General features: G+C 54.6%; 1 protein-coding gene across 1 annotated transcript in view; it reads right to left on the bottom strand.

Moving 5' to 3' along the window:
- Positions 1–13,460, bottom strand: part of LOC134338746 (voltage-dependent L-type calcium channel subunit alpha-1D-like) — a 109,744-nt gene extending 96,284 nt beyond the window's left edge. The window contains 8 exon segments of the mRNA XM_063034788.1: positions 1,388–1,584; positions 2,108–2,260; positions 7,061–7,203; positions 7,743–7,882; positions 10,365–10,468; positions 11,153–11,419; positions 11,955–12,091; positions 13,360–13,460. Coding sequence (XP_062890858.1) covers positions 1,388–1,584; positions 2,108–2,260; positions 7,061–7,203; positions 7,743–7,882; positions 10,365–10,468; positions 11,153–11,419; positions 11,955–12,091; positions 13,360–13,460 — 1,242 coding nt within the window.
- Positions 13,461–13,677: the final 217 nt, after the last annotated feature.

Here is a 13,677-nt window from a genome sequence, read left to right as displayed (position 1 = left end):
GAGGGGAGGATGGAGGATGGGGAGGGGGTCTCACTCTCACCCAGTACAGGACGTCGGTCCACCCCTCCATGGTGATACACTGGAGGAAGGGGAGGGAGGCATGGAGGGAGTTTTAGGAGAGGAGGATGGAGGATAGGGAGGATAGAGGATGGGGAGGGGAGGGGGTCTCACTCTCACCCAGTACAGGATGTCGGTCCACCCCTCCATGGTGATACACTGGAGGGAGGGGAGTGAGGGATGGAAGGGTGTAGGGAGGGATGGAGGGGAGGGAGGGATGGAGAATGGGGTAGGGACGGGAGGATGGAGGATGGGGAGGGGAGGAGGGAGGATGGGGAGGAGAGGAGGGAGGATGGAGGGTGGGGAGGGGGTCTCACTCTCACCCAGTACAGGACGTCGGTCCACCCCTCCATGGTGATACACTGGAGAGAGGGGAGTGAGGGATGGAAGGGTGTAGGGAGGGATGGAGGGGGGTAGGGAGGGGAGAGGATGGAGGATGGGGAGGGGGTCTCACTCTCACCCAGTACAGGACATCGGTCCACCCCTCCATGGTGATACACTGGAGGAAGGGGAGGGAGGGATGGAGGGGGGTTGGGAGGGGAGGATGGAGGATAGGGAGGAGAGAGGATGGAGGATGGGGAGGGGGTCTCACTCTCACCCAGTACAGGACGTCAGTCCACCCCTCCATGGTGATACACTGGAGGGAGAGGAGTGAGGGATGGAGGGGTGTAGGGGGGTATGGAGGGGAGGGAGGGATGGAGGATGGGCTAGGGACGGGAGGATGGGGAGGGGAGGGGGTCTCACTCTCACCCAGTACAGGACATCGGTCCATCCCTCCATGGTGATACACTGGAGGAAGGGGAGGGAGGGATGGAGGGGGTTTGGGAGGGGAGGATGGAGGATAGGGAGGAGAGAGGATGGAGGATGGGGAGGGGGTCTCACTCTCACCCAGTACAGGACATCAGTCCACCCCTCCATGGTGATACACTGGAGGGAGAGGAGTGAGGGATGGAGGGGTGTAGGGGGGTATGGAGGGGAGGGAGGGATGGAGGATGGGGTAGGGATGGGAGGATGGGGAGGGGAGGGGGTCTCACTCTCACCCAGTACAGGACATCGGTCCATCCCTCCATGGTGATACACTGGAGGAAGGGGAGGGAGGGATGGAGGGGGTTTGGGAGGGGAGGATGGAGGATAGGGAGGAGAGAGGATGGAGGATGGGGAGGGGGTCTCACTCTCACCCAGTACAGGACATCAGTCCACCCCTCCATGGTGATACACTGGAGGGAGAGGAGTGAGGGATGGAGGGGTGTAGGGGGGTATGGAGGCGAGGGAGGGATGGAGGATGGGGTAGGGATGGGAGGATGGGGAGGGGAGGGGGTCTCACTCTCACCCAGTACAGGACATCAGTCCACCCCTCCATGGTGATACACTGGAAGACAGTCAGCATGGCGAAGAAGAAGTTGTCGAAGTTGGTGATGCCGCCGTTGGGACCCTCCCAGCGGCCCCGGCACTCCGTCCCGTTCACCGTGCACTGTCTCCCGTTACCGGAGAAGGCGCAGGGCAGCGGTTCCTCCTCCGCCAGGATATCTTTTGGAGAGGCAGGTGGGGGGGGGTGGTGGAAAACAGGGTCAGGGCTCAGGAGGATTCCAGCCACCATCTCTGGGAGTAAAGGATTTCCGCTCCTCCCCTCCCCTCCATCCTAAATGCCTCTCGTCCAGTGGTCCCTCACTGCCCCTCCGCCCCCTCCCTCCTTACTGCCTCCCTTCCCTCTCTCCCTGCACCCCTCTCACTGTCCCCTCCACCCACCCCGGCAACAACACTCCCTCCCTCTCCTTCCCCCTCCCCTCCACACCGTCCTCTTCCTCCTTCCCCACTCCTACGTTCTCGCTGCCCCTCCCCTCCTGCCTCACTCTCTCCTCACAGCACCTCTGCCCGCTGCTCTCTCCCCCTCCAACCTTCTTTCCTACCCCTCCCACCTCTCTCTCCTCGTCATCCCCGCTCCTCCTCTTCTGGTGTAGTAACACGTCCTGTGCAGTCTTCACCTTCGCCTCAGCCCTCCCCACCTCCACCCTTCGCCTCTCCCCTCGCTGCCAGACTCGCACCCACTCACCCTGTCCAATGTAGTAGCAGGTCTTGTGGAGCCTGCCGATGAAGAGCTCGAGGCCGATGATGGCGTAGATGATGATGACGAAGAGCACCAGCAGTGCGATGTGGAGCAGGGGCACCATTGCCTTCATGATGGAGTTCAGTACGATCTGCAGACCTGGGGGACAGCGCGGAGTGGTCAGAACCCCAGGCACCATACTGGCCTGGCACTTCTCTTAAACATCGAAATCAAGCTCACATGCACCACTTGTGCTGGCAGCTCGTTCCACTGTCTCATGACCCTCTGAGTGAAGAAGTTTCCCCTTCACGTTCCCCTTAAACTTTTCACCCTTAACTCATGACCTCTTGATGTAGTCTCACCCAATCTCCATGGAAAAGGCCTGCTTGCATTTCCCTATATATACCCTTCATAATTTTGAATACCTCTATCAAATCTCCTCTCAACCTTCTATGTTTTAAAGAATCAGTCCTAACCTATTCAATTTTCTCTTCACGTCAATCCTTCCCTCTCCTCCCCTTTGCTCCTCCTCCACCCTTATAATTCAGGTCCTCCAGTCCCGGCAACATCCTTGTAGATTTTCCCTTCACTCTTTCAACCTTGTTTACATCTTTCCTGTAGGAAGGTGACCAAATCTGCACACAATACTCCAAATTAGGCCTCACCAACGTTTTATACTATTTCAACATAACATCTCATCTCCTGTACTCAATACAATGACTTATGAAGGTCAATGTGCCAAAAGCTTTCTTTACGTCCCATCTACCTGTGACACCACTTCCAACATATTATGGACCTGTATTCCCAGATTGCTTTGCTCTACCACACTCCTCAGTGCCCTCCATGTCACTGTGTAAGAGCTACCCTGGTTGGCAAAACATTGTACTTGTCTACATTAGATTCTCTTTGCTATTTTTCAGCTAGCTTTCCCAGCCGACGCAGATTCCTCTGCAAGAGGAGAAGATGGCGGTGTGACGCAGCTCGCAGCGGCCACTCCGGTGGTTATGTCTGTTATCTGTCAAGTAGGGTGCCGTGCACAATCCTGATTTGATGGAGACGGACGTGAGAGCACAGAGGAACATCTGGTGAAACTTCTGAAATGCCTGCTTCGCTGTTGCTGCTACTGTGTGGTCCAGAATCTCTGGAGGGGAAGGCCCCGAGTCCTCGGCTTTGCTTGTTGCTCGGCGGCCGGGGCGGGGTCGAAGCGCTCGGCAGAGGATGGTGCTCGGAGAGGCTGGTCAGAGGCTCGAAGTTTTTGGTTGGACTTAGAGTCAGCTGAGGTCGGGTGCTTCCAATGCATCGGCAAGTTGTCGGTGCTTGGAGGTTCATGGCAGGGAGAGTTTCTCCCTTCTGCCGTCTGTGTGAGATGGTGAGTCGATCAGGACTTTGAGACTTTTTTTTAAACCGTGCCCATGATCTGCTCTGTATCAAATTACGGTATTGCTTTGCATTGTTGTAACGATGTTATAATTACTGTACGTGGTTTTGTCAGTTTTAGTCTTGGTTTGCCCTGTTTTTTTTGTGATATCATTCTGGAGGAACATTGTATCATTTTTTAATGCATGCATTTCTAAATGACAATAAACGAGGACTGAGTGTCCTCATAACCTGATCTAATCTAATCTAATCTAAACCATGATAGACTTCCTCACTGTCCACTGCACCCCCAATCTTGGTGTCATTTCCAAATCTGTTGATCCAGTTATCTACAGTATCATCCAGATCATTGATATAGATGGTGAATAACAAAGGACCCAGCACTGATCCCTGCGGCACACCGCCTATCACAGGCCTCCATTCAGAGGGGCAACCATCTACTACCACTCTCTGGCTTCTCCCACAAAGCCAATGTCTAATCCAATTTACTACCTCATCCTGAATGCTGAGTGATTGAACCTTCTTGACCAGCCTCACATGTGGGACCTTGTCCATGCACACAACAACCACTCCCTTGCCTTCATCCACTTTCCTGGTAACTTCCTTGAAAATCTCTATAAGATTGGTTAGACATGATCTACCATGCACAAAGCCACGCAGACTATCCTTAATCAGTCCATGTCTACTTGCATATTTGATCCATTAGAATATCTTCCAATAACTTTCCCACAACGGATGTTGGACTCACTGGACTATAACTTACTGGTTTCTGTTTAGAGCCTTTTTTAAACAGCGGAACAACACTGGTTATCCTTCAATCTACTGGTACCTCTCCTGTTGCTAAGGATGTTTTAAATATCTCTGTGAGGGCCCCAGCAATTTCTGCATTTGCTCCCTTAGAATCTGAGGGAACACCTCATCAGGCCTTGGGGGTTTATCCACCCTGATTTGCCTCAGTGTAGCCTCCTCTGTAATCTGTATGGGGTCCATAAAGTTGATGTTACTTTGCCTCACTTCTATAGACTCTGTATCTGTCTCCTGAGTAAATACAGATGCAAAGAATGCATTGAAGATCTCCCCCATCTGCTTTGGTTCCAACATGGATTACCGTTCTGCTAACCAGATCATATGACTTATTAACTTCAAACTTCCTGCATAATCACTCAAAGAGTTGAACTGCATGTGCATATAACGAAAGCTGTATAACTCATCTCCTTCTACTTTAGGCCACAAACTTATCAATCACCCCTGCTGTGGACCATCTGGAGGTCCAAGACGCCGACTTCAACAAAGAAGGATCCGTTTGCTCCACGACCGCTGGACTAAGCGTGTAAGTGTAGGAGGGGACTAAATGCAAAATAACAAGGAAAAAAAGTAGTGAGTTAGTGTTCATGGGTTCAATGTTTGTTTAGAAATCAGATGGCAAAGAGGAAGAAGCTGTTTCTGAATTGCTGAGTGTGTGTCTTCACCTCTCTGTACCTCCTTCCCCATGGTAACAATGTGAAGAGGACATGTCCTGGGTGGTGGGGGTCCTTCCAGAAACCATCCTGACACAATCCACACTTACCAGACTATTTCTGGTACATCGAAATTGGCCTTTCTCCACTTTAGAATCTTGACCCACAGACCAGACCTGTCTCTTTGCATATTTACTTTGAAACTAATGACACTGTGATCACTGGATGCAACATGTCCCCTACACAAACATCTGTCACCCGCCCTGTCTCATTCCCTAATGGCAGATGAAATATCACACACTCTCTTGTTGGGACTTCTATGAACTGATGAAGGAAACGTTCCTGAACGCATTTGATAAACTCTATCCTGTCTAGTCCTTTTACAGTATGAGAGTCCCAGTCAATATGTGGAAAGTTAAAAATCACCCACTATGACAATCTTATCTTTCCTACAACAATCTGCAATCTCTTTACAAATGTGTTCCTCTAAATCCCTAGGATTTGTTGTGTGCTCTATAATTACGGCCCCATTAACGTGGTCATACCTTTCTTATTTCTCAGTTCCACCCATAACACTTCACGAGTTGAGTTCTCCAGTCTGTCCTGACAGAGCCCTGCTGTGACATTTTCTCTGACTAATAACACCACTCCTCCTCCTTTAATCCGTCCCACTCTGTCATGTCTAAAACAACTGAACCCCAGGGTACTGAGCTACCAGACCTACCCCTCCTGTAAACCAAGTCTCAGTAATGGCTACAACGTCATAATTCCAGGTGCTGATCCAAACCCTGAGCTCATCCGCCTTTCCTACGATACTTCCTGCATTGAAATATACACAGCTCAGGAGACTAGTCACACCATGCTCAACCTTTTGATTCCCGACTTTCTCTGAGATCTTACCAACATCTGCCTCCACAACCTCTCCACTAACTGTTCTGGTACTCTGCTTCCCATCCCCCTGCAATTCTAGTTTAAACCCCACCTTGCAGCACTAACAAACCTTCCCACTGAGATATTAGTCCCCCTCCAGTTCAGGTGAAAACTGTCCCTTCTGTACAGGTCCCACCTTCCCTGGAAGAAAGCCCAATGATCCAAAAGTCTTATGCCTTCCCTCCTACACCACCTCCTTAAATATATTGTTGTTTTTACATTTTTTTTATGTATTGTGCTCAACGTTCCCCCTAATTTTTGTATAACTGTGCAGATCAACCGTTCCTCTGCGGAGGAAATTTTGACACAGCCTGAACCCTGCACAGCTCTTTAATACAACATTAAGGAGAAAATTCCAGCTGCATGGCAACGAAGGCTACGTGTGTGGGGGCACCTCAGCCACTGTGTGGCCGCGAGGGAACAGTGATTGCACTGTACCGCTGCCGTAAAACCAGGATGGGACTTACACAGTGAACAGCAGGACTTTATAGTGAGTGCTGTAGAAGAGAGAGAGACCCAGGGACATGGTTTCCTAAAAATTTAGACATTGTGGTGAACGAAGTGTTTGTCAGGCTGGCCTTCATCGGACGGGACACTGAGTGCAGGAGTTGGGACATCCCGTTACACCTGTATAAGATGTCGGTGAGGCCACACTCGGAGTATTGTGAACAGTTCTGGTCACCCAGCTATGGGAAGGATGTCATTAAGCTGGAGAGGGGGCAGGAAAGATTCACCCGGATATTCCCGGGACTGGAGGGATTGAGTTATAAGGAGAGGCTGGACAGGCTGGGACTGTTTTCACTGGAGAGAAGGAGGCTGAGAGTTAAACACAGGAACAAGGCCCTTCAGCCCACAATGTTGTACCAAGCCAATTAATTTAGTAATCAAGTGGCCCTTCACAATATTCCACCATTTTCCTCACATTCATGTGCCTATATAAATGTCTCTTAAAAGTCCTTAAAGTATCAGCCTCGACCACCACCCTCTCTGTAAAACACTTGCCCCTTATAGAGGTTTATAAAATCCAGAGGTCACAGTCTTTATCCCCCAGGATAAAACACAAGTTTAACGTGAGATTTAAAGGGGACCAGAGCGGCTGATTTGGCACATGGGAATTGAGTAGAGGGGGTGACGTAGGCCAAGGAACTCTGGATAGAGTTTTAACGGAGGAGTGGGAGAGAGTGGGCAGACTTACTGGGGACCCCCGAAACCAGGCGGAGGGGTCGCAGCACCCGGAACGCGCGCAGGGCCTTCACGTCGAAGCCTCCGGCCTTCCCCGCCATGTGGTGGCTCTGCCCTGGGGTGTGAGTCAATTTCTCCAGGGCAACGCTGAATAACCTGTGAGGTGAGGGGGGGAGTGGTGAGAGGGGAGAGGGAGGAGGAGGAGAGAGGGGGAGGGAGGAGGCAGTGGAGGGGAATAGTGAGGGGAGGAGGAGAGGGGAAGGGAGGAGGAGAGGGGAAGGGAGGAGAGGAAGAGGGGAAGGGAGGAGAGAAAGAGGGAGGGGAGGATGGAAGGAGGGGGAGCAGGGGGGAGGGGAGGGAGGAGTGGAGGGGGAGAAGGGGAGGAGAGAGAGGGGGAGGCAAGGGGGACGGAGGTGAAGGAGAGGGGAAGGAGTGGAAGGGAGGGAGGAGAAGGAGTGGGATGCAGGCGGGGGGTGCGGAGAGGGAGGAGAAGCAGAATTAGAAGCAGAAGTCCACTCATCCCCTCTCTCTCCTGCTACCCCCTCTTTTCCTATGTAGAAACATTCCCACTGCTGGAAGTGGAGAGGAAAGGAGGGAATTCCAGAGCAACCCGGAACAGTGTGGAGGTGGGGGTGGAGGGACCGTCGGGGCAATGGAACCACCGGGAAGTTCGAATCCTCCAGGAGATGCCTCACCCGACGATGACAATGACGAAATCCAGCAGGTTCCAGCCGTTCCTCACGTAGGCTGTGGGGTGCATGACCAGTCCATAGGCGACGATTTTCAGGAAGGTCTCCACCGTGAACACGATCAGGAAAATATACTCCACCTGCTCCTGGAGAGAGGCGAAAGGAAGGAGTCAAAGAGTGTTCCCTTATCGCCACCCCTCCCGCCGCGTGGCACTCTCTCCTCAACACCCCTGACGTCATTGAGAGAGTACCGTTTCCGAAACCAGAGGACGTCCCTGTTAAAAGGTCTCGGTGCCGATGCTGGGAGGCGGATTTAATTACAGTGGGGAAGGATTGTCTTCAGAAATTGGGTCAACGTTGTCCTAGCCTCCTGAGCTGCCCCCTGCCCCCGCTAATCTCCAACTGTCCGCACTGTTTGTTAATCCGCTTAACCACTTAGCATCCGAAATGTCAATTCCCCTCTCCCGGAATTGCGTGTCTGGGGATCACAGAGGGAGCCCCATGTTGTGCAAGGGAGCTCTGCTCTGTGGGATGGGTGGTGAGGGAGCCCATACTGTGGGAGGGGTGGGAGCGAGCCCTGTGTAGTGGGAGGAGAAATAAGGGAGTCCCATAGTGTGTGAGGAGCGGTGAGGGAGCCTCACACTGTGGGAGGGATCATGAGGGAGTCTCACACTGTGGGAGGGATGGTGAGGGAGCCTCACTATGGGAGGGGCAGTGAGGGAGCATCACACTGTGGGAGGGGCGGTGAGGGAGCCCATACTGTGTGAGGGGTGGTGAGGGAGCCTCACACTGTGGGAGGGATGAAGAGGGAGCTCTGCACTGTGGGAGGGAAGGAAGTGTCACACTGTGGGAGGGGTGGTGAGGGAACCTCACACTGTGGGAGGGATGATGAGGGAGCCCCACACTGTGGGAGGGATAGTGGGGGAGCCCGCACTGTGGGAGGGATAGTGGGGGAGCCCGCACTGTGGGAGGTATGATGGGGGAGCCTGCACTGTGGGAGGGGCGGTGAGGGAGCCTCACACTGTGGGAGGGGTGGTGAGGGAGCCTCACACTGCGGGATGGGTGGTGAGGGAGCCTCACACTGTGTGAGGGATGAGGAGTGAGCCTCACACTGTGGGAGGGGTGGTGAGGGAGCTCTGCACTGCGGGAGGGGAGGGGAGGGAGTGTCATACTGTGGGAGGGAGCCCCGTACCGTGGAGGGGTGAGGAGGGGGCCCTGTACTGTGGAGGGTAGTGATGGAGCCCCGTACCTTGGGGGGTACTGATGGATGCCTGTGCCATGGAGGGGTAGTGATGAAGCCCCGAGCTGTGGGAGGAGTGGGGAGGGATCCCCGTGCTGTGGGAGGGGTTGTAAGGAGGGAGACCTGTCAAAGGTGACGTGAGGGAGCTCTGCCATGGGATGGGTAGCGAGGGAACACTGTGGTGTGGGAGGGGAGGTGAGGAGGGAGCACCACGCTGTTGGAGCGGTGGCGAGGAGACAGCATCGTGGTGTGGGACAGGCGGCGAGGATGGAACGGGGTGAAGGGTCAAGGACAGGGTACGCATGGGGTGGAGGGTGTAGCTGAGGAGCCCCACCCACTCCTGTCTACATCAATGGTGCTGAGCTCGAGAGGGTGGAGAGCCTCAAGGTCCTCGGTGAAAATCACAAGGAAGCCTGCCTCGGCCCAACCACATACACATCATGGGCTAGAAAGCTTGCCGACGTCTCTGCTAAAGGTTAACGAAATTTGGCATGTCCCCATCGACCTTTAGCAATTTTTATCGATGCACCACGGAAAGCATCCTATCCAGATACATCACGTCTCAGCACAGTAACCGCTCTGCCCGAGATCGCAAGAAACCGCAGAGAGTTGTGGACACAGCTCAGCACATCACAGAAGCCAGCCTCCCCTCCATGGACTCCATCTACATTTCCCTCTGTCTCGGTAAAGCAGCCAGCAGAATCAAAGACCCCACCCACCCTGGACATTCCCTCTTCTCCCCTGTCCCATCCGGCAGCAGATACAACAGCCTGAAAGCCCGTCCCACCAGGCTCAGGGACAGCTTCTACCCCTCTGTTATGAACATTAAAATGGATTCTTGCCCTCATAATCCCCCTCGTCATGATCTTGCACCTTACATTTACCTGCTCTGCACTTTCTTTGTGACTGTGACACTTTATTTTGAATTCTGTTATTGCTTTACCTTGTTCTACCTCAATGCTCTGTGCAATGATCAGATCGATATGAACAGAGTGCAAGGCAAGATTTTCACTGTGTCTCAGTACATGTGACAATAATTAACCAATACCAATCAAGGTTCAAAAGAAGGGTGGCCAGGAGGATTAGGGGTCAAGTGTAGGTTAACCATGGGGTTAGGGGTCATGTGGATTCACAAGGTGCTAGGGGTCATGTGGGTTCACCATGGGGGAAGAGTCAAGTGTAGCTTGACCTTGGGGTTATCAGGGTAGGGGTCATGAGGGGTCACCACAGGGTTAGGGGTCAACTCAGGGATCAGGAGTCATGTGGGTTGACTGTGGAATTGGGGAGTTGCGTGGGTTCATGAAGGGTTGGGGGTCCTGGGTTCACCATGGGGTTAGGGGTCGAGTGTGGGATGAGAGTAGGGTTAAAGGTCAAGTGCGTGCACTCACCAGGGTGTGGTTGACATTGTTGGAGTCGTCCTCGGGGAAGGGGATGTGCACAGCGAGGGCCACACAGTTAGCGAAAATAGTCAAAAGGATGAGGATGTCGAAAGGTCTGTGGGTCGGTCAAGGAAAAGCAAAGGCAGACGAAGAACAAAGGGGAGGGATTCTGAAACACACACACACACACACACACACACACACACACACACACACACACACAGAGCTAAAGTCTTCCCTTGTCTGACCCCGGGAGTGTGTGATGGGACGGTGTGGAGGGAGCTTCACTGTGTGTCTGACCCCGGGAGTGTGTGATGGGACGGTGTGGAGGGAGCTTCACTGTGTGTCTGACCCCGGGAGTGTGTGATGGGACGGTGTGGAGGGAGTTTCACTGTGTGTCTGACCCCGGGAGTGTGTGATGGGACGGTGTGAAGGGAGCTTCACTGTGTGTCTGACCCCGGGAGTGTGTGATGGGACGGTGTGGAGGGAGTTTCACTCTGTGTCTGACCCCGGGAGTGTGTGATGGGACGGTGTGGAGGGAGCTTCACTCTGCGTCTGACCCCAGGAGTGTGTGATGGGACGGTGTGGAGGGAGCTTCACTCTGACCCCGGGAGTGTGTGATGGGACAGTGTGGAGGGAGTTTCACTCTGTCTGACCCCGGGAGTGTGCGATGGGACAGTGTGGAGGGAGTTTCACTCTGTCTGACCCTGGGAATGTGTGACAGGAGGGTGTGATGGGACCGTGTGTCTGACCCTGGGAGTGTATGACGGGACGGTCCCGCAGTGGTGCTGAAGGATTCTTCCACTCGACGAGGCTGATGCAGGCTCTCCGGATCGGGTTGTTCAGGGTGAGGCAGTAGAGGGCGCGGGGGGCTCGGTTCCCTGTGGAGCCCCCCTGCGACTTGCTCCGACCGTGCTGGAGGCGCCTCCGGTGGGCGGCCGCGGTGCTGCCCGGTGATCCGTGAGGGTCCGACATCTCGGCTTCCAGGGGCCAATCGCACAGGGATCCCTCGCTGGGGTCGGGGGAGTCCACGGGGTCCTGGGAAGGGCTGGGGGACTGATCGCCTGTGGGGAGGGGAGAGGGTGTGGTTAGTGACCCCACTAGCATCTGTCCTTGTCTCTGTGAGCCCCCCCGCTCCCCTGCACCTCTCCTTGTGTCCATGACCTCCTCCCTCCCCATCTCTGTGAGCCCCCTCCCTACACTACACCCCTTCCATCTCCGTGACCCCCTCCTTTTCCTGCACCCACCCCATCTCCATGACCCCCTTCCCTCCCCTGCACTCATCCCCATCTCCGTGACCCCCTTCCCTCCCTGCACCCGTCCCCATCTCCTTGATCCCTTCCCTCCCCTACACACCTCCCCATTTCCGTGACCCCCTCCTTCCCCTGCACCCGTCCCCATCTCTATGATCCCCCTCCCTCCCCTGCACCTATTCCCATCTCTGTGACCCCCTCCCTCCCCTGCACCCATCCCCTTCTCCTTGATCCCTTACCTCCCTCAGACCTCTCCCGGTCTGTGTGCCTCCCTCCAGCACGGATCCAGTTCCCCCTCTGTCTTTAGCTCTGCTATGAAGCTGCCCCCACCCCACCCCAGACTCACCTTTCTGCCTGTGATCTGCGGGATCACTCCTGTGCTCCGCTTGGCGATCCCACTGGGGACCCTTGGAATGCCTTAAGGGTCCAGGCTCACCCCTGCCCACTGAGGCCCGTTGCTCGAGTCCAGCCTGAGACTGGATCCTGGCGGGAGAGACCCTGGTCTGCAGGAATCACCTTTCCCAATCCCCTGGCTAATTCTGGCTAATTCCGGCTGCTTGATCCGGCTCAAGGGAACTTGACGGCCAAGGAGGCCCCTCCCTAGTCCCACAGCGTCTCTGGGGGAGGCACGGGGAGGGGCAGAGGGTGAAGGCTGAGGAGTGGGTGTGGCGTTGGGGGGAGAGAGAGGAGGCAGAGACCAGAAGACACAGGGGCAGAATTAGGCCATTCGGCCCATCGAGTCTGCTCCATCATCACATCATGGCTGATTTATTATCCCTCTCAACCCATTCTCCTGCCTTCTCCAGGTGACCTTTGACACCCAAACACTTGGCCTCCACAGCCGTCCGTGGCAATGAATTCCACAGATTCACCACCCTCTGGCTAAAGAAATTCCTCCTCATCTCTGTTCTAATTGAACATCCCTCAATTTTTGAGGCTGTTCCTTCTGGTCTTGCATCACCTCTCCCCCGCCATGGGAAATACCCTCTCCACATCCACTCTGTTTAGGCCTTTCAACATTGGATGGGTTTCAATGAGATCCTGACTCTCATTTTTCTAAACTCCAGTGAGTACAGGGCCTGAGCCATCAAACACTCCTCATACGATAACCCTTTCATCCCGAGGATCATTCTTGTGGAGGGGGAGGAAGAGGGGAGACGGAATAAGAGTTGGAGGGGAGGACAGAGGGAGGACTGGAGGCGAGGAGAGGGGAGAGAGCAGCAAAGTTGGAGGTGAGGAGGTACCGGCAAGAGATGGAAGGTGGGAGGTGAAGACGGGGGAGGACGGAGAGGGAGGGGAGAGGGTGTGGGGCAGCAGGGTTGGAGGGGAGGAGAGGTAGGGGTGTTACAGAAGGAGAAAGGGATGGGAGGAGTGGCGGGGGAGGAGAGAGGGCAGAGGATGGGGGAACCGAATTTGGAGGGGTGAGATGCAGAGTTGAGGGTGTGAAGAAGGGGAGGGAAGAGAGGGGAAGGTGAGGGAGGAGGGGAGGGGAGTGTGTGGGGTGAGGGGCAGCGTGATGCGGAGAGTAAGGGGAGTTGGCGATGGAGGGTGTGGGGTTTACAGAGGGAAGGAGGAGGTGAGAAAAGGGAGGTGGGAGAAGCAGAGGGGAGGGAAGGGGAGGTGATAATGGGAAGAGATGAAAGAGGAGAGAGGACCCACCCTACACTATCCAGCTGATCCTTTTCCCTCCCCATCCCCCCCGCAATCGTCCTCCTTTAACAGACCACCCCTCCCACCCCACACACACTCACCGCTCTCCCTCCTTGACCGGAACATGTCTGTAAGAACCTTCCTGAATTTCGATGTGGGGAGACGGATCTCTCGCTCGAGCCTCGAGCGTTAACTTGCACATCCTACGTATATTGATGTCTTGTCTCCGTCCCTGCTCCAGGGATGGCCAGCCCACCCCCTCCATTAATCCCACTCTTATAATCCGCCCGCCGCCTGGGAATACGGCTCGGCAGCAGATTAATCCTGTCCTAGGGGAGGAGGGTGGGGGGTGTGCACGATTCTTCACCACCGGCTCCTCTCCCGGTTCCCATGTTCAGTGCACGGACTGGATTCTAATC

The sequence above is a fragment of the Mobula hypostoma genome, chromosome 28 (assembly GCF_963921235.1).
Source record: "Mobula hypostoma chromosome 28, sMobHyp1.1, whole genome shotgun sequence".
NCBI classification, from domain to species: Eukaryota; Metazoa; Chordata; class Chondrichthyes; order Myliobatiformes; family Myliobatidae; genus Mobula; species Mobula hypostoma.
The sequence above is the reverse complement of the archived record's forward strand: the minus strand, read 5'-3'. Positions and strand labels throughout refer to the sequence as shown.